Source organism: Bos grunniens, chromosome 14 (genome assembly GCF_055505025.1).
Source record: "Bos grunniens cultivar Pamir isolate PY7600 chromosome 14, Bosgru_T2T1.0, whole genome shotgun sequence".
Taxonomy (NCBI): domain Eukaryota; kingdom Metazoa; phylum Chordata; class Mammalia; order Artiodactyla; family Bovidae; genus Bos; species Bos grunniens.
In genome coordinates, this window is record NC_141178.1 from 12098007 (window position 1) to 12124426 (window position 26420).

Below are 26420 nucleotides of genomic sequence, written 5' to 3' on the forward strand. Positions count from 1 at the left end.
GGTGTTGCTGTTAATCTACTGGTGTCAAAACTCAGGCTCACTGATGCTAAGGAATGGTTCTAAGATTTTACAGCCAATCAAGGGAAGAGTTGAATGACAGCTCCCTTTCTGTCTTCGTTGTTTCCTCGGTTATGGGGGTATATAAATGTGCCCTAGTCTTCTCTTGGGCTTCCCTGGTGGCTCAGCAGTAAGGAATCCACCTGTCAATGCAAGCGATGTGATAGACATGGGTTTGATCCATGGGTCAGCAAGATCCCCTGGAGAAGGAAACGGCAATTCACTCCAGTAGTCTTGCCTGGAGAACTCCATGGTCAGAGGAGCCTGGCGGGCTACAGTCTATCAGGTTGTGAAAGAGTCGGACACAACTCAGCAACTAAATAGTAACAGCAAGTCTTCTGTTAAGACTGCTCAGTTGCAAGTAAATGAAAGCTCAATATCAACTGTTCAAATAAACAGGGATTTTTTTCCTTACATACCAATAATAAAAAATCCATAAGAAGCCCATTACTTCCATTGCCAATTCAACAGCTAAAAGATGTTAGGACTACTGTCCCTGCCATTTGCTCATTTGCAAGAGAGCTGCTGAACTTTTTCACCTTTTATCAAGGTGCTTCCCCCACTCTTTAGCAGATATCTGCTTATAATTCTTGCCAGGTTGGTGCATTTGGCCACCTTTATCTAGCTGCAAAGAAGGCTTAGAAAATAAGCAAGAGAGAAGGGGATTGGGAATGGCTGTCAAGTAAGCCAAACCAGTGTCTTCACATCTAAATCTTGAAGGCTAAGTTTGTAAAACTCCTAGACAATTGACTCAAATCGTTCCGCAATTCGATGAAAACTATTTGGAGCTGTGTTTGGTGGTGCAGCCTTCAATTGCAGTTGCATATTTTATTGTTTAATGGTTTGGGCTTTATTTGAACACCCTAATCCTGGCTTTCCGTGTTGGCTCAGAGGTAAAGAATCTGTCTGCCAATGCAGGAGACTCAGGAAACATGGGTTCGATCCCTGGGTCAGGAAGATCCCCTGGAGAAGGAAATGGCAACTCAATTCAGTATTACTGCCTGGAAAATCCCATGGACAGAGGAGCCTGGTAAGCGACAGTCCTACTTGCAAAAAGTAGGACACGCCCTAGTGACTAAAACAACAAAAACAAGCACTCCTGCTCAAATCTTCCATCATTTTGGTCCACTGATGTATTTAGATAAAATCTGATCAAAACCAATGATTTTCAATAATATTCAGTGAATCAGTGCTAGGTTGACTCCATAAGAATCAGATATCCATTCCCAAGTCAGTTTTGATCATTTGAGTCTTTCAAGAATTTGTCCATTTTGTCTAAATTTTTTAATTTGTTGGTATAAAGTTGTCCATAACCTCATTTTAATGTCTGTAAGATCTATAGTGATATTCCTTCTTTCATTTCTGATATTGGTAATGTGTGTCTTCTCTCTGTGTCTCTGGGTGTGTGTGTGTGTGTCTCTCTCTCTCTTTTTGAAAAGTTTAGCTAAATGTTCATCAGTTTCAATGGTCTTTGCAAAGAATCAGCTTTTACTGATTTTAGCTACTTCCCCCTCCCCCATTTTTTAATGTATTGTTTTTGGCTTTTTATTATTTCTTTTTTCTGTTTACTTTGGGACTAACTTACTCTTCTTCATCTTGTTTCTTAAGGTGAGATTTTAGATCATTAATTTTGGCCATCTTTTCTAATATAACTGTGTGTGTGTGTGTGTACTCTGCTGTGTCCGACTTCTTGTGACCCCTTAGATGGACTGTAGCCCTCCAGGCTCCTCTGTCTATGGGATTTTCCAGGCAAGAATACTGGAGTGGGTTGCCATTTCCTTCTCCGGAGGATCTTGCTGACCCATGGATCAAACCCATGTCTATCGCATCTTGTGCATTGCAGGCAGATTCTTTACTGGTGAGCCACCAGGGAAGCTAGGGTAGTCTAGAGTATTATTCATTCCAAAATAATAGAGTCCTATTACTATGATGTGATTCTTCTGGGCCCTCTACTGAATGTTGTAGATGATGTAAAGGATCATCAGACTGAATAATCAGATTTCACATTTTTCCCTCCCTGTGTGAGCTTTGGGAATTATTCAGTTTATAACTCTGTTCATTCTGTACCCAGGCTTGTGGAATTTCACACTTTATACAGCATAATACTCAGCAAAGATGCAAAGGAATCCCTACACAAGTAAGTTCTTTTTCTGTGTTACTCCCTCCTTTCTGGAACTCTGTCCCACAAGTTCAGCCACTTCAGTCTCCCCCAAACTTTGTCTCTATCTCTCCAACTCAGCAAGTCTCTGGATTCCCTCCTGCCATATCACTGATCTATAAATTGCCTGTGGGCAGAAGGTTGGGGGCTTCACAGGATTCACAGGGCTTGTCTTATCTCTTTTCCTTCTCTCAAGAATCAATGTGCTGCCTGTTGTCCAATGTATGAAAACAACTGTTTCATCTATTTTACCCTATTTTCTAGTTGTTTATGGTCTGAAATTAAATCCAAACCTCCTTACTCTTCACAGAAAGAGTGAAATTTTTCTCCTTAATCTTCACAGGAAGGTGAAATCTTTCTAGATGGTTCTTGATATGCAGCCATGTTTGGGAATTCCTAATATTAACAACTTTACATAATTCTTTTTTTTTTTTTTTGGCCTCATCACATGGCATGTGAGCCTGTAGGATCTTAGCTCCCCAACCAGGGAACAAAACCATGCTGCCCACAGTGGAAGCTGGACTCTTAACCACTGGACCACCAGGGACATCTTAATACTTCTCATTTGTATTTTATCAGCTTTTGATATTATCAATGGAATTGCCTTCCCAGATTCAACTTAAACATATGCATTTCTGATAACAATACATAAGATTATATTATCTTGTATTCTTAACCACTATATTACAGAGTGGCTTACACTAATATTATATTCAGTTCAGTTCAGTCGCTAAGTTGTGTCCAATTCTTTGCGACCCCATGAATCTCAGCACGCCAGGCCTCCCTCTCCATCACCAACTCCCAGAGTTCACTCAAACTCCTGTCCATTGAGTCAGTGATGCCATCCAGCCATCTCATCCTCTGTCGTCCCCTTCTCTACCTGCTCCCAATCCCTCCCAGCACCAGGGTCTTTTCAAATGACTCAGCTCTTCACATCAGGTGGCCAAAGTATTGGAGTTTCAGCTTCAGCATCAGTCCTTCCAATGAATATTCAGGGTTGATTTCCTTTAGGATTGACTGGTTGGATCTCCTTGCAGTCCAAGGGACTCTCAAGAGTCTTCTCCAACACCACAATTCAAAAGCATCAATTCTTCAGCACTCAGCCTTCGTCACAGTCCAACTCTCACATCCATACATGACCACAGGAAAAACCATAGCCTTGACTAGATGGACCTTTGTTGGCAAAGTAATGTCTCTGCTTTTCAACATGCTATCTAGGTTGGTCATAACTTTCCTTCCAAGGAGTAAGCGTCTTTTAATTTCATGGCTGCAGTCACCATCTGCAGTGATTTTGGAGCCCCCCAAAATAAAGTCTGTCACTGTTTCCATTTTTTATCCACCTATCTCCCATGAAGTGATGGGACCAGATGCCATGATCTTCGTTTTCTGAATGTTGAGCTTTAAGTCAACTTTTTCACTCTCCTCTTTCACTTTCATCAAGAGGCTTTTGCGTTCCTCGTCACTTTCTGCCTTAAGGGTGGTGTCATCTGCATATCTGAGGTTATTGATATTTCTCCCAGCAATCTTGTTTCCAGCTTGTGCTTCTTCCAGCCCAGCATTTCTCATGATGTACTCTGCATATAAGTTAAATAAGCAGGGTGACAATATACAGCCTTGACCTACTCCTTTTCTTATTTATTATAGAGTATTAATATAGTGTATAGTATTATATACCATATTATAGAGTACATTATCTTGTATTCTTAACCATTACATTACAGTGCATTCCAGAGAGCATTTCATGTAACTGCTATCCATCTACATTTAAATCTGGAAAACACTTACATAAGTTATATTAGTGGATATTACACATTTTGAGTAAGATCACATAAGCAAAGAGATATTAGCAAAAATAATATACCCCCAAGTACTTGACAATTTGCAATGGCCATATTGATAATCAGATTATTTGAATATCCCCCCAAAATTGTGCCACTAAAATTTTACATTTTAAATATCATTCTGCAGTACTCTGAAATTGTCATCCTTACCCAACCCCTAAGTTTCATCTCATCATCAACTACTACCTGGAAATTAAGATCAGAGTGACCCAGGGTGAGGGAGGGTCAGGACAGAAAGATCCACTAATTTACTGGGCATATCACTTGGAAATTTTAAAAAATAAACAGCATTTTTCATTCTCTTTGGAATACTGGGATCAAAATAGTTACACCAAAACACTTCCTAAATCAAAATAACCACATCCAAATGGCTGTGTTAATCAGTCCTGTTAAACTGTTTTCCTTCCTGTTATCTTTTTTCAAAAGAGAAAATGACTTAAAAACAAATCCCATTTTAAAAGATCATAGTTTCTGAAATATTTTGTTTTGGCTCTTAGTCATCTATTTTTGTCTATCTAGTCAAAACAGATTGGAATTTTCTAAACAGACCTTGAAATGGTAAGTGAAACCATGAATTAGGAGACTAAAGAGTAAATTGAATGTGAGAGGACATCTATCTTCTTTGCTCAGTCATTGAGGAAGGATATTTCCACCTTTATCCTTAAGCCCACAGGGCCATCACTCTTTGCTGTTAGGTTAGGGAATGGCTACAATGTGATTTTCAGTAATATTAATAGCACAGTCGTACTTCTTGAGATAAATGAAAGCAATCCATGTCTATTAATACATATTCCTAACACAGTAAATGACTGCAGGAATGTGCTTGGATGCCCATGGCTGCTGGCAGGCCTTGGGCTCACCCTGGCTATCACCCAGAAACAGCAGGGTTTTTGTCACATGACTGTCTCCTTAGGACAGCTCCAGGGTGGCAGCTGGCTTCCCCAGAGAAAGCAAATCAGAGAGTGAGAATGAGAGGGCAGCCCAAGAGAGAAACCACAGTCTTTCTCTTACCTAATATCAGAAGTGACACCCATCACTTCTTCCAGATTCTACTCACTAGTACTGTGTCACTAAATCCCACCACACTCCTGGTAAAGGGGATGATACCAGGGAATGCACAGGGAGTTGGAGGCAACGTACACTTAATTGATCTTGTGTGCAAATTGCAACTATCATCTTCCAGATCACGAGGTTGTTATTAAATTTGCTTGACACTGATCAGTCCAACGCCCCTCACTACAGTTGAGCTTGTCAACCACTTACTCCTTTTTATGATTTTCTTCTCTGATTTTTTTCAGCACTTTAGTCTGCAAGTTTTTGTCTTATTTTTTGGCCTCTGTTTTTATTCTTTCATGGGGCTACTTACTCTGCCAAGAGTTTTCACCTTATTCTCACCACAGATATTATTTATCCATGTGTTTGTGTATCACTGAAATGAACATTACTGAAATCTACCACGTATTAAGTGTCCTGACATCAACCACTCTAATTGGCAGAACCACTCCTTTGAGTCAGTGGTCCAAGCTTATTATTTTCACATATTTGGTTCTGAGGGCAGACATACTGGAGATGTCTTTGTATTAAATCTGAAATCACCTGCATAAGCAGGTGGGAGTAAGAACAGACCACTCTGCTTTATTGCTTTCCATTTTACTTTTGGAACATATGATGTAGTTTTAAAAGCTTGGGTTTGTTCTGCATTTGCTCAGCTGAAAGTGATTTCAGTTGAGTAATTTAATGATTGGAACATTTCAGAGCTTTTTCCAGGGCACCAAAAGTTTCAATACAGTTTATGAATTTCTGCATCACTCTCTAGCTGACTGTTCTCAGCTGTTGGGGAGTCTACCAAGTCTCTCTGTAATTCCATAGTTCTGACCTCAATAGGGATTTTCATACCTTTTATTTCCTTAAAATATTTGCCAAATGATCTTAGGCTCTGATCGTGGTGAAATATCAGAGATAGGAACAGTCCAAGGTGGGCAAAGATTACTGTAAACATTTACTTAATAGCCTTTTGGTGGAAGAGTCCTTGAACATTCCTTCTGAAGCCTTGACAGGAGTGGAGTGAAACAATTGACAGAAAGGAAACTGCGTGAGCAAAGGTGGAGGGTTGTCATCACTGCTTCTGCCTGCTTCTTAGGAATAAAAAAAAGTAATAGTCCTTTGTGGATTAAGTGAATCATGCATGAATCTAAAGAAGATAGTCCTTAGCTAAATTCAGAGTGTCCTAATTTAGGGGGCAAATGTCATGTCAATCACTGGGCTGACTCTTTGGATAAGGTTCTCATTGACAGAGCAGTTTTCATGATGCACTCTTGTTGAGTGTTCACTCATCCTCAACAAATGCTCTCCTCCTTATTTTTCTTTCCTTTCCCTTACTCTGAGCATCTTTCCCTGCTCCCTTTATATTTTAAACATGATTTTATAAAGAAACTATGAGCATTACTAATACTAATATGCTAAGCTGTATTAAAGAGCTGGGCATATGTCAAGAAGAAAACTATTTGGGGCACAGTTCCAGAAAACACATGCCCAAATGACTTCATTCCTAGCTCCATTGCATGGTATTGTCCTTGGCAGAAATGTGGCAATTAAATCCCTACAAATTCTGAAATAGCTGGATTCTTGGGTTGAGGTTTGTGGCAAAGAGTTTTGCTTAGAGTTTTAAACTGTTATTTCACTATAGCAGAAAGTTATTTTTAACTTTCATTTCATTTTTCTGTATTCTTGTTCAGTAATGTCTAATCGTGGGTAAGACGAGGCTTGCCAAATTAAGTCACAGACCAGTTAAAGCTAAAATGAGATTTCTGCCCTTTAATCGTCTTTGACAAGGAGGACACAGATTTGGGTTTATACAGTTAACAGGCAAACAGCTCGGGCTCAGGTGAATTGAGGCAACTTTGCTAAAAAAGAGAACTGAATTCTGGAAGGTCTTAGAATGCTTCAGTTTAATTCCACACTTACCAAGAAACTGTTTCATTAAAGATTCTTTGCTGGCAGCAGAGTTACAATGATAATAAGACCTGGTCTCCTGCCCTCAAGTTGCACAGTGTGTGCTGGATAGGGGTGGGGTGAGGGGAAGTGAACACATGAATAAACAATTAAAGTAAGACTTGATGCTCTACAGACCACCTTCAAGACACGTAAGATGAATAAGACAGAACATGGGTAAAATGCTAACAAGTCTTAACCTTCAAAATGTACAGTGTGGAAATTCATGAAATTCAAAGTTGTGCAAGTACAACTCTTAAGCAAGAGAATGAAATAATGTGCTCTATTAGACCTCAGTGGTGGGGTGGGCAAGAATAGCTGACTGAAGACACTGCTGCTACTGCTGCTAAGTCGCTTCAGTCGTGTCTGACTCTGTGTGACCCCATAGACGGCAGCCCACCAGGCTCCCCCGTCCCTGGGATGCTCCAGGCAAGAACACTGGAGTGGGTTGCCATTTCCTTCTCCAATGCATGAAAGTGAAAAGTGAAAGGGAAGTCGCTCAGTTGTGTCTGACTCTTCACGACCCCATGGACCGCAGCCTACCAGGCTCTTCCGTCCATGGGATTTGCCAGGCAAGAGTACTGGAGTGGGGTGCCATTGCCTTCATCTCTGCGTCTATATTCCTTGAAGGGATTCTAAAATATAACCATTTGAGGTCCTCTCTGTACTTTGTGTGTTAGTCACTCAGTCGTGTCCGACTCTTGCGATTCCATGGATTGTAGCCCACCAGGTTCCTCTGTCCATGGAATTTCCCAGGCAAGAATACTGGAGTGGGTAGCCATTTCCTTCTCCAGGGGATCTTCCCCACCCAGGGACTGAACCCAGGTCTCCTGCCTTGCAGGCTGATTCTTTACCTTCTGAGCCATGGACTTTGGGGATCACTTTTCATGGGGAAGGCAGCAGCCATGCTGGTTTCCCCCCAAACATCCTCATTCCTGGGCTGAGAAGCCATAGGCGAGTTCAATCTCAGTTGAGTGTAGCCCCCCAAGGGAGTCCACCAGAGCACTCTGGAGAAACAAGCCTGGACAGCTGGCCACTATGGCCTTTGCTCGTGTTCCAGTAAGTAGGAGGAGAGCACATGAGGAAAGTAAAGCTAGACAGATTGCAGGTACTGAAACTGCAGGTGCTTCAAACCTGTAGGGAAGGGAAAACTATTTTTGTGTTCTCCCACAGACTGGATTTTCTCTCCTAGCTGGTTCTTCTCCAGGGCTATCGCTAAGTCTTTGGATTCTGCCACTCTGTTCAATGCTTGTACCTCCTTGACATTTTCTGCCCACATCGATCTCTCTATTTATTGAAAGTTCAGCAGCTAACTCTTTGCTGCCATCGATGTCCATCTTGGCTCCATAATTAGATTCTAAGTTAAGCTATTCACTTATTCGAATACAGAGCCTCTCCTACATGCCAGCACCATGCTCAATGATGGGACACAACAGTGAACAAGGTTTCTGCCCCTAAAGAAGCAAACCTAATAAAGGACATAATATACACTATGAAAGTGCCAGGAAGAAAATTAACAGGTGGATAGTAACAGGCAGGACAGCTTAGAGGAGACCAACTTTACACTGAGACCTAAAGCAAGAGAAAAGGGCGGACACAAAAAAGGGGGTTAGAGGTAGGAGAATCTTTGAGGCAGAGGCACTTGTAAAGGAACAGAAGGGGAAGGAATCTGCCCCCTCAAGGAAGTGCCAGATGGTCAGTGTGACTAACGTATGGTGAGTAAGAGGGAGGAGGCAGGAGATGAGGTCAGAGTGGGTAGGGGTTGGATAAGAGAGGCCTGCAAAGGAATTCAATGTTATATTTCATTCATGCAACATTTGACGCTCAGTCCATGACTTCATTCAAAAGTCCTCTGGGTGTCCAGCACAGATCTTTGCCTGAGATGAGCTTTCAGCAAAGACTTGCTCGTTGAAATGACTGAGTGGCCCCAGTCTTGCACCAACACTTTCAGAACCTCCTGCCCATCACTCATGCTCTGCCCAACTTCAGAGACAGGTCTTCGGTCTGTCAATGGTCTCTCTTCAACCCTTGGGTTGGACAATGCTTAGCCCTCACACGTGCTTTTCCCAGGAAATGGAGAGCTCAGTGGATGAGAGTGATCTTGGTGAGCAGGTCTCATCACCAATTCTCTTCTTCTTTTTTTTTTTTTTTCCATTTTATTGAGAGAGATAACAATGGACAAATAACATAGCAAGAGACTTAAAAGTGTACAGTGTGATGAGTTGATATACGTATGTGTTATGAAAGAATTCCTCCCATCGAACTAATTAAATCAACACAGCCATCACCTCATATTTACCTTTTGTGTGTGAGAGAGAACACTGAAATTCTACTCTCTTAGCAAATTTCAGTTGTACAGTACATTGTTATAAGACTAACCTGCTTCCTAGAGGTGGCTCTGCAGTATAGTTAAAATGTGAGAGTTGGGAGCTGGGCTGCCAGAGACCCTAATCCTGGTACATTACCAATTAGTTGTGCTGTACGAGATGAATCTGTTCACCTCCTGAGCCTCGGGATTCTTCCTCGTAAGGGTGCTTTCTCAAAGGGTTTCTGTGAAGATTAAATGGGACTATGCATGGAAAGCCCTAAACACGGTGCCTGACATGTGGTGAAGACTGAACGATTAGCTATTGTTAGCTACTGCTAATTAACATTAGCATTTGTCTTAGCAACCATGGCCCTTAAAATACTCCAGGTTCCCCAGTTCTATCCTTCCCTTCTCTACTTGGAGAAACCCTAAGGCAGAGCTGGGTGCCACTTCTGCGATGGGTTCCCAGACCCTCAGACAGAAGTGACGGTCACCCCTTTCTGCCACCGAAGCAGTCCACGTGTGCTCCACCTTGGTGTGACGACGCTCAGCTCACTGCACGACGATCATTGAAGTCGTCTGCCTTGTGCGATTGTGCCTTGGAACAGAGACGTGCCTCTTTGTAACAACCACCAATTCAAGACTCGCTTTCTTTTTCACATTTTCACCTCTCCGCAGTTGAGGATGCATCTTACTAATAATGGCATGGCAAAGTTGATTTGTGGTGCTCTTTGCCTTCTTCTCTGGTGGCTCAAATGATAAAGCATCTGCCTGCAATTCAGGAGACCCGGGTTTGATCCCTGGGTTGGGAAGATCCCCTGGAGAAGGAAATGGCAACCCACTCCAGTATTCCTGCCTGGAAAATCCCATGGACAGAGGACCCTGGTAGGCTACAGTCCATGGGGTCTCAAAGAGTCGGCCACGACTGAGCGACTTCATTTTCTTTCTTTCTTAGTGTCACTTGAAATAACAATGCATCTCACAAGAGCTGGTTCCTTAGATTAGACGATATATGGTAGTTTGGGGCATGGACTTCAGAGTTAAGACTTCTGGGGTTGTTTCCTGGTATGCAACCTTGAGCAAGTTACATACTTCACCTTTCTCTATCACAACTTCTGATCTGTACAATGGACATAATAATTGTATCTCCCTCATACTGTTGTTGTAAGGACTCAATGACAATATTTTGTAAGGCATTTAGAATAGTACGGGGCACATGATAAAAGCTGTAAAAATTACTAACTAATGTGATTTGTGTTCCTAGTGACTAGCTCAATATCAGGCCATGATATGGTTGTAGATTTTTTAGTCTCGAAGTCATGCCAGACTCTTTGTGACCCCATGGACTGTAGCCCCCGTGCTCCTCCGTCCATGGGATTTTCCAGGCAAGAATACTGGAGTGGATTTCATTCCATTTCATTGGTCCAGGGGATCTTTCTGACTCAAAGATTGAACCTGAGTCTCCTACATGGGCAGGAGGATTCTTTATTACTGCTAGCCATGGTGGAGGCTCAACAAATATCTGACCTACGGATAAGCAAAAGGATGAAACAGCAACCTAACTATGACGGCCATTGGAAGGCGGGGGGTCAGGGTAGGCTCAGATGCTCCCTCAAGAAGCCCCTCATTGCAGGAGTTGGAGGATCACCACCTCCACCTTCAGGATCACATCCCCAGTCAGCAGCCTGGCGGAGCAGGGGTTCTGAGATCCGAGGCTTCTGCCCAAAGTGGGCTTCTCCAACAGTCTTTACTTCGAGCTCGGCATGGGCTTGGCCCCGGGCCCTCAGAGCTGCACGGGGGGCCTGAGGCTCCTCCTAAAGGTCCTCCCGCCCTCCTTGGCTCCTTCAACACCTAGCACCCTTCCCTCACGGCCCGGGCTCCCCTTACTCTCCTTTCTTCCATCCCTCACAGGCCTTGCCTCTCACAGAACTTCTCCTTGCCTGTTTCTTTCTCAGCCTCCACTTCCTGAAGGGCCTTCCTGGAGAACACACGGGCCCTTCCAAGGAAGGGTCACTGACACTGAGCTGGGAGGACGTAGAGCAACCGGGGAAGAACTCACACCCCGAGGAAGCCTTACCCCAGGACCAACTTCCGGCTCAGCCGGACCGGGACGCCAGGCAGTGATCCAGCGCCGAGCCGCGCGGCCTGCTCACTCCAGGGGAGGCTTCCCCTTCAGAGGCCCCAGCAAGGCGCTCTGAGATCCCCCCACAGAGGCCCACACTCGGCAGGGAGCCCCCCGGGGCCTCTCCCCTCCTGCCCCTCAGGGGACCTTTCCGTGGTTCTCTGTGTCTGCCGCCAACCAAGGCCGCAGCAGACCCCCGGAAATTCCACCTCTGGGATCTTCTCTCCGCCAAGAGCCAGAAAGTCTCACTTTAACTTCAGTTACTAAAAATATGTTCTGTTTCCTCCCAGTCCTGTGCTTAATTCAAGTAACTAAAAGGCTGCGCTCACACAGGTGCTATTTTTATTCCCACCTCCCTGGTGCCTGCCCTCCTCCCCTTCCAGTGTAGCTTTCCAACTCCGGGACTTACCCCTCAGCCCAGCTGTTGCAATGGAAAGAATGAGAACTCTCTCCCCATCACAGGAACCCTTGTTTCCATAGCCCGGCTTCAGTCTTCTTCCTGTCCCACCGCGCACTCCCAGGATGAGGATCATGTGTAAAAAGGTGGGGCGGGGGTGGAGGGGGGGAGGCTTTGATCTCTGTTCCAAAACACCAAGGGCTGTTGGAGACATTATTAAATAACCTGTGGAGGCCCCAAATGTGACTTGTGCCCTAGCTGTGGACATTATTACCCCTGGGTTCCAGAACAGTCCCTTCCCCTTTAGAATTATCTACCGTGTCAGGATGCCGCCCTCCTTGTCCAAAGGGCCCAGATGGCTGACACATGACAACAGGTGGCATACAGTCCTTTTGACATGTCGAATGGGGCCCGTACCATGCTCGAGGTACAAGTGGAAAAGCAATAAAATAGGAAGTAATTGTGTTATGAGAAATATTCTTTGTCTTTGACACTGTCAGGAAGTAGTAGTATCAGTCGCTCAGTCGTGTCTGACTCTTTGCAATCCCGTGGACTGTAGCCTGCCAGGCTCCTCTGTCCATGGGATTCTCCAGGCAAGAATACTGGAGTGGACTGCCATTTCCTTCTCCAGAGGATCTTCCTGACCCAGGGATCGAACCCAGTCTTCTGCATTGCAGGGAGATTCTTTACCATGTGAGCTACAGGGAAGACTGTCAGGAATGTCCCTTTAAATAACCAGGTCTCCAAGCACAAGAAGATCACTTTACAGACATGTGTGTTTTCGGAGTAATTTTTGCTCTAGTCTACAAAAGTTCTGCTCTTCCACAGGCAGAAGCCGCGTCTTTCTTCTCAGCTTCGTCGTTGGAGTTCACAGGCTCCGACATGCTGACAGAGTGACCTGGGACTGTACCCACCAGGCTGCTCTCAGCGGAAGGATCTTTGAGGGCCGAGGAATGGCTCTCTTGACAGCAACCCCCCACCTTCCCTGAGCTCTAGGTCATGGTCCGTGTTTCCACCTGGGAAAAGATGGAAGCAGCCCCGGGTTAAAGGTGCCCAGAAAGTTGAGAGGCTTGGGAAGCTGATGTTCTGAAGAAATTTGCTGATTCAGACCCCACAAAGGATCATATTCCACACCAGCCTGGTGCTAACCCCTCTGAGGATTGTCTGGAATAAGGGATCTCAGCCATGGTTGCACGTTAGGTTCACGTGGGGATATATATATATATATATACGGTTTTTTTCAGAATATTAAAACACCCTGCCCAGACATGCTGACTCATTTGGGGATGGGGCTCTGGAATGAGTATCTTTGAAAAACTCCGCCAGGTGATTCTAACATGTGTCCACTGAGCACCCTTGTGGTAGAGAGCTGGCCATCCAACAGCCGCCCACATTCTCGGGATTCGGCCAGAAGGAGACAGGCTTCGGTGAGAAGAAATTTAGGAGCAATGAGAGCATGTGTGTTTGGAGAACCCACGTGCATTGTGTATGCATTGTATGGATATTTTCATAGATATGTAAAATGTACATCTAAGTGTATAATGTGTGGCACATTTGAATGCAGCAAAATCAAAAATAGTATTAGCTTTGAGACACTCTCCTCATAAGATAACTTCTAGGTTTGAATGCTATTTTTCTCTCTTACTATTTTAAAATGTGTTTTAAAACATTGATATTATGAACAAATATTGTATGATACCTGATTCAGAAAGTTAGAACAGTGGTTGCCAGGGACTAGGGGTAGGAAGGGATGAGGAGTTCGTGTTTAATGTGCAGAGTTTCATTTAGAAACTCTACACATTCAAGAAAAAGTTCTAGAGATGGATGATGGTGATGGTTGTCCAATAATGTGAATGTACTTAATGCCCCTGAACTGTACCTTTTAAAATAGTTTAAAATGAGTTTTAAAAATAAAAATTTAAGACATTGTTTCTTTTCAGGTAACTCTTAAGTTTCCAAGTTTAACAAGTTCCCATGATGCATATAGCATTATACAGAACCTTGGAAACAAATTCTCTCCTTCTTGCCCTGGATACTTCAGAGGTAACCTTAGCTTCCTGCCTGTGAGTATTTAGACCATGCTCCCCACCCCCTCCACAACCCGAGATCTCTCCTCTTCATTTACTGCTGTCCAGAAACCCGTCTGGAAAATCCCATGGACGGAGGAGCCTGGTAGGCTGCAGTCCATGGGGTCGCTAAGAGTCGGACACGACTGAGCGACTTCACTTTCACTTTTCACTTTCATGCATTGGAGAAGGAAATGGCAACCCACTCCAGTGTTCTTGCCTGGAGAATCCCAGGGACGGGGGAGCCTGGTGGGCTGCCATCTATGGGGTCGCACAGAGTCGGACACGACTGAAGCGACTTAGCAGAAGCAGCAGAAACCCCCAAGACTTTCCTTATAGCTTCTCCCAGGAGTACCTCCCACCCCGCTCCTGAGACCCTCTCACTCTCACAGCTACTTCTCAATCATCCAGAAATTCCTGCAGGCTTTGTCACTCACAGGCCTCACTCACCACTGCTTTCAGCTCTGAGGATGTTGGAACGGCTCATCAGAGCATGGTGAAGTGGGAGTTTAAGGTATCGCTGCGGATACTGTAACTAAACACAGATGGATTAGTTTCGATTTTGTCTAACGGTTGCCTCTTAAATGACAATGGTATAAATGGCCTAAATGAATCAGCTGTTTCATGTATTCATTCTTTAAAAACTTATGGAGGAGCCGCTATGAGCCAAGACTTGTCAGAGAGATGCTGAAAGGATTCAGAGAAAGCCCAGACTAGTTGGGGAGGTCAAACGCGCTCCAGTTGCGGAACAGAAGGTCCACAAGTAAGGTTCGAACATCCACTCTTCTAGTTGCCAGGGCAGAGCTCCACTGAGCTTTAAGTAAAACAGGAACATACCGCCTCACAGGATAAGAAAGTCCAGAGCAAGGTTGCCCTCAGACAGAGCTGGAGCAGGCACTCGGCATTTTCAAAGTCTCCTCTGAACTCTCTGTGGTCCTCGCTCTGAGACAGGCTTACCTCTTATGGTGACTAGAATGCTCTAAGCTTATTTTCGCCTAGTTTTGCAAATTGTACTTAAAGAGAGCTGTTTTCTGAGAGTTTGAACAAAATTCTAGAAGTGAGTCTAGGGACATGGGGAAAAACAGGAAGTTGACTCTAAACTATACAGACGGGGTGTGGAAAAGCTGGGGAACGGGGAGGGGAAGATGTCTTCCAGTGGAAATGCAACCACTCTCACCAGCAGAGGGAATAGATCCTGGCATTTTCCTCACCACAATGTAGAGGTTTAGATGAGATGGTGGCCGGGTCTCTGTAGTTTCCTCACAGAAGGCTTCCCAAAGGGACCAGTATTTAAATTGGTCTTGAAGACTCTAAGAATGGGTAGGATCTGGTCATGAAAGGAGTAGAAGGTTCAGACGGAGGGCCCACGAAGGGGAAAAAGCATGAATACTAATCAGTGGTTTTAGATGAGAAAAAGCAGTGATTTTAGGTTTTAGATGGTTATGTGTGATCAGTCTACTATTAGGTGATACAAATTGGTCCAGAGAGGACAACCCTGAACTGAGGCAGGAGGGGTGCCTGAGCAGACCTTCCATGGAACTGCCTGTCTTTCAGGAATGATAAAGTGACCTGGCGTTCTGCAGTCCATGGGGTCGCAAAGAGTCAGACACAACTGAGCGACTGAACAACAAGGATGCAATTTTAAGTGACCTAAATCACAGTCACCCTTTGTCCAAAACACACAAGAAAACTTCCTAGAGAAGTTGCTGAGGAGTTAGACCATTCTTTAGGCTGGGGTAAAATTTGTGCAGTAAATTTGCTTTTGGCGCTCCTAGATTTTTGTTTTCTTTTGTTTGGTCTTTCAGCATTTGGTGAGACAAGAGAGAACCTCACCCATCATGAGACTTCCAATGAGTCTTGTGTGAAAAAAAAAAAAAAACGGGTAAAAAAGCTCAGTATTATGTTGGGGCACAGGATAACATTATGCAAGAAAGTAATATTGAGGTCTTAGAGTTTACATAATTTCTTTTGTCTTACTTTTTTGCTTTCAAAAATATATAATAAAAGCCCACAAAGAGGGTTATTTATGAAAAACAGAACTCCATGGCCTGCTTTAGCCATCAGTGTAGGAGTGCCTTTTCAGATACAAGTTCTTTTCCCCAAAATTCTTGAAAATTCTGAGAGGCTGTGTAATGTTGAACGCTTTCAAGACTCAAATCGGGAGCCAGACAACAGCCCCAGGTCCTAGAAGTGCTTCCAAATCTAAGGTTTTCCTATTTAAAAATTTAAAATTTCTCATGTATCTGCCTTGAACATCCCAATCCATGATCATAAGCACAGTGAATGTTTATTTCATTGCGGACCCCTCTTTATGGGTTAATTCTACTTGAGAGGTAATTTTGACTAACGATAGTTAACCACTGCTAGCTACTCCTTCCCTCAAGAAATGCAAAGAATCAGGAAGCAGAACCAAAGAAATCCAAGAAACAAAGCCACAGCCAATGTTTATTCTTGATTGTTGTCACTACATCTTTCATGCTTCCTTATTTTCCTTCACCATTAAATATATAATAACCAAAACTTTATTAATATACACACAAAGGAAGTGGGCACAGCACACGAGCATGGGAGGTGGTGAGTAAACATGGTGAGTGGCTGGTGTTTGCAACCAGGGTCTGTGAAGCAGGCCTCTTCAAACGATCAAGAGTTTCTGTTCAAACTGAGGGACAGGTCTGCCCTTTTATTTTTTCTTCCTGAGACTCTGTTTTGTTCTTTTCTCCAACAAATGTTTTAAAATTAGTGAAATACCAAAGGAGATATGGTGGAAGGAGACATGGGATGGAATTAGAAAAAAGCATAAATGGAATCCAGAAAGCTCTGTGATGGGTGACTGATAAAACCTCTTGAGGAAGCAAAAATAAATAGACTATTTCATCAGCCCCTCATTCCCTAAGAGGGAAAAATACACATTTTTGCGTTTGGAGAAATAGCTACGACTTTTGCAGAGTAGAAAAGTGTCATGAGAAATGGGAAAATATCTCTAATGTCTATAGCACATGAAATATCTAAAAGTAATAAAATATTGAAAGACAAGAGTTTATCTGTAAAACTTCCAGTGCATATGTTGGATGAAAAGTAAAAATATGGGACTAAATGGTTATGTTACTGAAATAGCACTTGGTACATAAACTCAAACATTCTTTTTCACATTCAGTTTCTCAGAGGCTTGGTTTCAGATGCCTGAGCACTTTCAGCATTATGTTGGCCTTTATCCCTCTTCATCCGGAAAAACATCACTGCTAAAATTATGCCTAAAAGAGAAAAATCAGAGTCAAATAGATGAAATCTTACAATGTACTGTCACATTCATTTATAAAGTAGCACCCTAGTAGGAAAAAATGACTCATAAATTTCATTTTGTGAGTGGGTCAACAGAGCTTCGTTGTCATGGTGATTAAGGGCTTCTAAGCATGGGTTTTCTTGGATAAGTACGCTTATCACTTTTCTTGCTGTCAGTGTGTAACAAGTCCCAAGTTATATCTAAGCTGATGGCTCTCCCCAGGCCTCTGTCAAGGGATATAGGACTTTATGCCTGCACTACCCTGAAGACCATATGAGCATCCGACAGAGTTCCTGAAGTCTGGACGCAGCCAATAGATGTTGATTCCAGTCCTTCTTCCCTGGAGGAAATAGGCCAATGAGAACAACCAGAGAGCTTTTCTAGGATTCGTCCATCTACCTAAAGCCTACTTTCGCCAAGTATCACATTTTCTTTTGCACCTTCCTCATGGCTCCAGCTTGAGTAGACTACCTAACCTCTCTGCTTTCCCTCATCTCTGACCTCCTGCAAAATTACATTGTGCATTTTAGCACTAAATGTGTACTACAAACCAGAGACCTATATGGAAAAGGAAAAGGTGAACTAAAGACCTATTGTTTTTAGGAAATTAACCTGGCATTAGGGTCACAGGAGGAATAATGGCAGAAAAGACTGGATGCTCAGAGGCCCATTAAGAATCTTGCAATAATCCCAATCCTCCTATTTTGAAAAAAAAGTAAGGATATGAAACTACAAGATCCTATTACTTCTGTCTGTAGATCACCAAACTCATCCAATCTTTAACTTGTGGTAAAATTTTGAGAGTAAATGGTCATGCTAGAAAACCATGGCATGCAAGCCCAAAAATCCTTTCAGGATGAGAAGACAAATAGAATAAGAAAAGGCATAGAGGTAGGGGGGAGTTTGGTAAGTGAGTAAACCTCAAAAGCCAGCTCAATTAGCATAAAATGTTTGTACCAAACTGTTGTCAGAGAGAAATGATGGTCACCATGCACATATTAGGCTTCCTTGTAGCTCAGACAGTGAAGAATCTGCCTAAATGCAGGAGGCCCAGGTTCGATCCTTTGGTTGGGAAGGTCCTCTGGAGAAGGGAATGGCAACCCACTCCAGTATTCTTGCCAGGAGAAGCTCATGAACAGAGGAGCCTGGCGAGCTATGGTTCTTGGGTCGCAAAGGGTTAGACACAACTGAGCGACTAACATTACTACTACTATGCACATATTAGGATGGGCCATGGTCACGCCACAAAGGCCTTTCTGTGTCATAATAATGAGGAATACAAACAGAAGGGTATGAGGAAATGAGATCCCTGTTAGAGCTACGAATCAGAATCCAGAGTGGTAGACCGGATGATGGCAGAAAAGCACAGATGCCAAAAGAACAATGAAAGAGACTTAGAATAACCCCAGCTCTTCCTTTAAAAGAGAAAGGATGTGAAACTGTGTCAACTCCTTTGCTCAGGTGCATGTGAACTGATGAAGTATCTACTAATACGTAATTTGCGGTGAGAACACCTGTTGAAAAGAGGCTAAAGACTACAGTAGACACTGAGCTGTTTACAAAAAAGAAGACAGGGAACTCTGCTGTCTAGGGGCCAAGGCAGAGTGAGGCCTGCGATGCAGTGGAATTATTCTGAGTTAATAAAGAATCAAGGTCCACAGTCACAAAAACATAAAAGGGGGAGTTCTGCAACATGTCAGGTCCTTCAGATACGCCCGCATCTCCACTGGAAGGCTGCTGCTGCTGCTAAGTCGCTTCAGTCGTGTCCGACTCTGTGCGACCCCATAGACGGCAGCCCACCAGGCTTCCCCGTCCTAGCTTCTACCTATTCCAACAATGGCGGGCTAGGCCCTAAGCTCTGTGAGTGAAAGATCCGCTTATGTCCGTCACCGTGTCTCCCACCAGGCACAGTGCCTGACGCATAGCAGAGGGACAGCTACTGCATTTATTTCCCCTTCAGCATGAAAGCTTGGTGACTCAGCGTGAGATACAATAATTTATTCTTTAAAGCCACCTATGTGATTTTAAATGAACTGGTTTAAACTTGCTGGTTTTAAACTAACCAGCAAGGCAGTGATGGGTGGAGGGTAGTACCAAAGCAGTAACTCCCAATCAGGTTTACTGGTGATCTGTATGCTTGGTTATTGCCCAGGCTGCCATCTGAGCAGCCCCAGCTCAGCCCATGAAGTCAGACCCTCATGTGAGCTCATGTTTCTGACAGAAATCGTTGAATCTGAGAAATTATACTCACCGATAACCAAAAAGGTGGCAAGGAGTATACCAACTGCCATGCCCACTGGGGGTATCCCAGGCATGCGAGCCGCTGGCTGGAAACACCTATTTTCCACACACTTGCAGAAAGTAACTGAGAAACAGAATAATATTTGGTAGATAAATTTTCAAGCAAACAATTGAGGAATCCTGTATTAAAGATAAGAATTCTCACAAATTATCATATTGAGAGACAATATTATCCCAAGTTGCCTGCAGCAAAATATCTACCTGGCAAAGAGACAGTCCTTTCCAAGGGTGGCCGGCCACCATCACCGATGCGGATTGGGATGTTGTAAACTCTCTCCTCAAAGCCCGTGTGCTTGGTGGAGAGGCGGGCATGAGTTCCTGTCAGAATAGGGGAAAAAAATGACTGACATGAAAACACAACTGTGGGCCCCTGGATGAGCAGGAATAAAGCTCATCTCTGCCTCGAACATGAATGGTTAGATGAAAGTGTGAGTTAAACTACCCCAAGTATCACTACTCCACAGGTACCCTCCATAATGTTAAAAAGGATGCTGAGGCATCCATCAAATTCTCAATTCCTGACTTCGCTGTAGAAACGAACACCAAGTGCAGTAGGCTGTCATTACTCCTGGTAGTTATGTTCCATAAAGTGGTCAAAAACACTGAATTAGAAAGCATATTCGAAGAAGTAATTGCTAACGTTTTTCCAAATTTGATGGAAACTCTAAATCCTCAGATCCAAGAAGATCAGCAAATCTCAGGAAAAAGAAAAATAAACAATTACACATAATACTCAATTTACTGAAAACTAGTGAAAAAGAAAATCTTAAAGGTATCCAGAGAAAAAAGGATATTATACTCAAAAGAACAAAGAAGAACCAATACAATCCAGAACACAATGTCTGTAAAGTACTGAAAGAAAAACTGAGTAAGTTTAAAAGTACCCCAATCACATGTTCTCAGGTCACCATGGAATTAAATTAGAAATCAGTAACCAGGAAGATGTGGGCAATCCCCACATATATGAGAACAAAATACCCTACTTCTAAATAATCCATGTGTCATAGAAGAAATCTAAAGGGAAGTTAGAAAGTGTTTTGAACTGAATGAAAATGAAAACGCATCAAACTTTATGGAATACAGCTAATACGACACTGAGATAAATTTATAACACCAAATACCCACATTAACAAAGAAAAAAATTCTCAATTGCTTCAGTTTCCATCTGAATAAAAGCAGTACCAAAAAGCAAGTTAAAAACAACATAAGAAGAATAAAGGAAATAATAAAGATCTGAGCAATGAAATATAAGACAAAAAATAAGGCAAAATCAATGAAACCAAAAGCTTGTTCAGTGTAATTAATAACCTCTAGCCAGACTGATCAAGACCAAAAAAGAGGCAAAAATTTCCAATATTAGAATGAAGTGATATCACTACATACTCTGTAATTATTAAAAGTAATAAAATATTATGAACAACTTCATGCCAATAAATTAGACAAATCTATTGAAATAGAGAATCATTTGAAAGACACAAACTAGCAAGCTCAACCAAAAATAAATCTATAACTTGAGTAGTCCCTTATCTATTAAAGAAATCGAATTTATAGTTAAGACTTCCTACAAAGAAAACTTTGAGTCAGAAGCCTTCACTGGTGAATTCTATCAAACTTGAAGGAAAAAATAAAAAGCAATTTTACACAAATTCTTCCAGATAATTGAAGAGGTAGAACACTTTCTAAATCATTCTGTGCAGCCAGTGCTACTCTGATACCGAAATCAGACAAAGGCACCATAAGGGGAAAATACAGGCCAATATCCCTTATGAATATAGACAGAAATAGTCTTAAAATTTCAGCAAATTGAATCCAATCACATAAAATGCTAATATTTCACCATCAAGTACGCCTTATCTCAGGAATAGACTGAATTAAGATACAAAAGTTGACTGAAATATTTCACCAACTAACAGACAAAAACAACAAAAACCTAAGTTAACCAACAATCATCTAAACAGATGCAGAAAAAACACCTGAAATTTTTAGCATCATACTTCATTAAAAAAAAAAACAACCTCTCAGCAAGTTAGGAGTAAAAGATAAAGTCCTCACTCTGATAAAGGACATCTACAAAAACTTATAGCTAACCTTAAACCCAACGGTGAGAGACTTCTGAATGCCTTCTCCCTGAGATCAGAAGCCGAATTGTTTCTTCTCTCACTACCTTCATTGAACATTGTCCTGGTGATTTTAACCAGTAAGAAAGCAAGCTAAACATATAAAAAGCCATCCAGATTGGAAAGGAAATAAAGCTATAATGATTCACAGACAACATGTAGAAAAACTATGAAAATGTAAGGAAACAAGGGAGAGAGAACTTACAAGTGAAGTCAGCAATGTTATACGCTACAAGATCAGTATAAGAAAATCATCGGTTATATTTCTATATGCTGGAATTAAAAATTTTAAGTATTTATAACAGCATAAAAATATGAAGTGCTCAGGGGAAATTCTGTAAAACTATACTTAAAAAATTAAAACACATTGCTCAGAGAAATTAGGAAGACCTAAATAAGTGGAGACATAATCATATTCATGGATTGGGAAATTCAGTTTTGTTAAGATTTAAATTGTCCCCCAAATTCAAGCACCGATTCATACTATCTCAGTCACAACCAGCATAGGTTTTGGGGATAGAAACAGACAAGCTTAATTCGAAAAATTATATAGATATGCAAAATAAACTTGAAAAAGAACAAAACGAGGACATTGACACTACCTGATTTCAAGTCTTATTATTGAGCTGAAATTATCAAAACGTTATGGTGTTGCTATAGACAAAGAACTCAATCAAACAGAAGAGAGTCCAGAAATAGATCCATGTATATGGTCACTTGGTTTTTGACAAAGCTGCCAAGACAATTCAATGTGAAAAGGATATTTTCAATAAACAGTGTTTAAATAATTAGCCATATTTAAAAAAAAATGAACCTTGACATTTACCATACATGCAAGAAAGATTAACTTGAAATGGATCATAGAGATAATTGTAAAAGCTAAAACCATAGCTTTCTTTTCCTCTGGAAGAAAAAAAAATCTCAGAAAACTTTAGTGACCTTGGCAAAAACTTCTTAAAGAATATGCAAAACAGTCACAGATTATAAGGGAAAAATATCAATAAATTAGATTTCATCAAAAAAACTTAATTTGCTCTTCAAAAGGTACTGTTACAAAATAAAAATATAACAGTGCCTTGGAAAAAAATATTTGTAAACATATATCTGACAAAGACCACAACAGAAGTCAAACCTTTGCTAAATTTTTTAAGCAGGCACAATATTTGACCAGACACTACACTAATGAGGATATATGGATGACAAATAAGCTTATGAAAAGCTGGTCAACACCATCAGTCATTGGGGCCATGTAAATTAAAACCATAATGAAATACTACACTCCCACTACAATGGCTAAAATTAAAAAGACTTAGCATAACAAGCATTGGGAAGAATATTAAGCAACTAGAATTCTCGTTCACTGGTGGAAATGTAACATATTACAGACTATTTGGGAAGCAATTTTATACCCCCTTAAAATTTGACCATATAGCTACCATATGACCACTTCCAGGTATTTAACCAAGAAAAATGGAATCACAGGCTCCTACAAAGTACTTTTTCACAAATGTTCATAGCAGCTTTATTTGAAATGGCAAAAAATGGAAGCAATTTAAGTGATAATAAGTCAACGAATAATAAATCATGATATACAATGGAATACTCCTCTGCAATACAAATGAGTGCTGTGTTGATATATGCAATAACACGTGAAATCTCCAAATAAGTATACTAAGTGAAATTCACCAAACAAAAAAAATTGCATGCTGTTATTTTATTTACATAAAACTCTTGAAAATGCAAACCAATCTACAGTGACAGGAAGCAGATCAGTGGTTACTTGGGGGTGATGGACAGGAAAGCCTGGCCTGCTGCAGTCCATGGGGTCGCAGAGTTGGACACGATGAGCAACTGAACTGACTGAGGGATGAACAGCGTGGGGTGGAAAATAGGGATTGCAACAGAGCATGAAGAAACCTGGTGGAGCTGGTGGAGTCGTCTTACCTGATGGTGCTGATGGCTTCAGTGGCACATACTTATATCAACTTTTATAAAACTGTATGTTTTAAATATATGCTGTTAATTGTATGTCAACTATATTTCAATAAAGCTGTTTTTAAAAGATCATGACAAAATCTGTTTCTCAGCTGCCACTGGTTGTTTTGCAATGCTGCTCTGATTGGAAAACAATTCATGTACACCAACTACTGTCCAACTGTTCGTTTACACCAAAGGGGACACTGAGTGTTAACAATCTGTCTTTTCCCAACCTTGGGGGCTTTCAACCCTCTGGAGAGCTTGCCTGTGCAAGTTTCCACAGCATGAACTTCCTTTCTGGAGCGGGGAAGAAAGCTCTGTGTTGAGTGCTGCACACACACCAAGGCAAATTAAAAACTCATTTCATCGCCCATCAGTGTTTTTCTCAATGTTCTTTTGACAACTCACCATTGATTTTGGAAACTTCCCAGTCTTTTTGTAAGCTTTCGCTGCCAAGGGAAAATGTAAAGTGTCGACCCCGAAATGTCAGTTCATCATCATCGGTGGCCTCAAAAATGAGACTTCCGGGTGCTTTGAGGGGATAGCAAAAGAACAAGCCTGTGTACTCCTTGACCAGCCGTGGGGGATTGTCGTTCACATCCATAAGGGTCAGGTGGAATTGCGCCGTGGAGCTCAAGTAGGATCCACCTAAGGAATTGAATCATTGAAATACGGTGTCTGTTCTCATTGTCTCAATCAGAAAAGATATTTCCTTTCCTTAAAAAAAATTTTACAATTCAGACCTAGTTTCATTTTCTGCTTTAAAAGTCTTGATAATAAAAATAACTAAGGATTATGAATCTGCCTGCCAGTGTAGGAGACACAGGAGATACAAGTTCGATCCCTGGGTCGGGAAGATCCCCTGGAGGAGGAAATCACAACCCACTCCAATATTATTGCCTGGAAAATTCCATGGACAGAAGAGCCTGGCGGGCTACAGTCCATGGAATTGCAAAGAGTCAGACACAACTGAGCACACACGCACACCCCCAAGAATTATGTGCTAATGTTTTATACATGTTACTTCAAAACAATTCTGCATGCATTTATTGATGAGAAGACTGGATGGAGCTCAGAGAAGTTGTGTGACTTGCCCAAGGTCACACAGCAGTGGAGAGTCTTCCAACTCAAGAGATCTGACTCTAGAGCCCACAACTTCAATTGCTCCTCATCACTGACTTGGGTGTGGTTGTTAAGTTTTCTAAGCGTCAGGACTTCCCTGTGGTCCAGTGGTTGAGACTTTGCCTTCCAGTCCAGAGGGTGAGGATTTGATTCCTACTCGGGGAAGTAAGATCCCACCAGCTGCAAGGCAACTAAACCTGCACTCCACAACTACCGAGCTGAGCCTGCACACCACAGCTAGAGAAGTCCAAGTGCCGCAGCCAAAAATAAATGAATAAATTAAAAAAAAAAACCTTTCTAAGTCTCATTTCTTCAGCTGTAAAATGTGACTATATGAGGATCCAACATGTAGTATTCTTAGAAAATTGTACAGAGCTGTACAAATGTTATTTGCTGGGGTACCATGGTAAAAATTTTGGCCTTGCTGCCTGAACAATTAGTAACTGTGTGATCATTGGCGAATTACTTATCAGTATCTTGGTTTCTTCATACATCAAATATAATCAATAATAATCCCTCCCCATAGTGTTGTGTGAGGGGTAAGTGCTTAGAAGGAGACGGTCAGTACAGCAGTGATGCTGACGGTTCTCATTCTCCCTGATGTTCCTACAATTTCTGACTCCAGCCTGCTTCAATTCCTGTAAATTCTATTTGCCTGCTTTTCTTGCCAGCTGTCTGCATAACCAAAGGAGGAAGAGCTACCGGGTTCTTGAAATCATATCATGGACATGGATCAGTCCAGGGCCAACAACTGCACACCCAGCAGGGTTTTGAACTCTGTTTTTGATTCCCATCACTTCTAAACTGTGAGAGGCTTTAGGACATGTCTAGGAGAAGGCAATGGCACCCCACTCCAGTACTTTTGCCCAGAAAATCCCATGGATGGAGGAGCCTGGTAGGCTGCAGTCCATGGGGTCGCGAAGAGTCAGACACGACTAAAGTGATGCAGCAGCAGCAGCAGCAAAGTGAAGTGCTGACCCCACGGTACATTTTAGCAGAAGGCAGAGCACAAAGATTTCACCAGAAACTTTCTGCTGATTAAATCAGGAGCTTTTAAAATCAAGAGTTAAATGTGTAGAGTGTGATAGTGGTATGTGTTAGAAGCACATTAACCAGAAGCAAGAGAGAGAGCCCCCAACCCACCTCAGCGAGGTCCGTGTGCTCACCCACAACCATTTCAAATCCAGCACACACATCTGCGGGTCTAGCTTCCTTGGTTTAACATGACTACAGTACTTTGCTGTTCTTCAGCTTTTCACAGACAGGGACCATTTTCATGATTCCCACCTACTGGAATTTTCCCCATTCCCCTACTCCCAAACCTGGGCTCTACATTTTGAAAGTTTCTTTCTTTGCTCTAAATCTGTGTTTATTTAGTCATACTTTGTTCAGTTCTCTCTCTTTTTTTTTTTGCTAAGTCAGGCAGGTATATTACTATATATTATATAATCCTGGGGCTTCCCTCATAGCTCAGTTAGTAAAGAATCTGCCTGCAATGCAGGAGACCCCGATTTGATTCCTGGGTCGGGAAGATCCCCTGGAGAAGGAATGGCAACCCACTCCAGTATTCTTGCCTGGACAATCCCATGGACAGAGGAGCCTGGCGGGCTACAGCCCATGGGGTCACAAGAATCGGACAAGACTTAGCGACTAAACCATCACCACCATATAATTCTATATACT

General features: G+C 42.2%; 1 protein-coding gene across 7 annotated transcripts in view; it reads right to left on the reverse strand.

Annotated features, from left to right (window-relative positions):
- Positions 1-16358: 16358 nt before the first annotated feature.
- CDH17 (cadherin 17) overlaps positions 16359-26420 on the reverse strand; it is an 88227-nt gene continuing 78165 nt past the window's right edge. For 6 of the 7 annotated variants that reach the window (XM_086335313.1, XM_086335314.1, XM_086335312.1 and 3 more), the window contains 4 exons: positions 24024-24263; positions 19723-19839; positions 19472-19585; positions 16359-17191 (listed from right to left, as the gene is read on the reverse strand). In XM_086335313.1, the coding sequence (XP_086191439.1) occupies positions 17091-17191; positions 19472-19585; positions 19723-19839; positions 24024-24263 (572 nt within the window). In that variant the 3' untranslated portion in view covers positions 16359-17090. The remainder of the gene's footprint in view (positions 17192-19471; positions 19586-19722; positions 19840-24023; positions 24264-26420) is intronic. The other variant, XM_086335318.1, reaches the window with a different exon arrangement.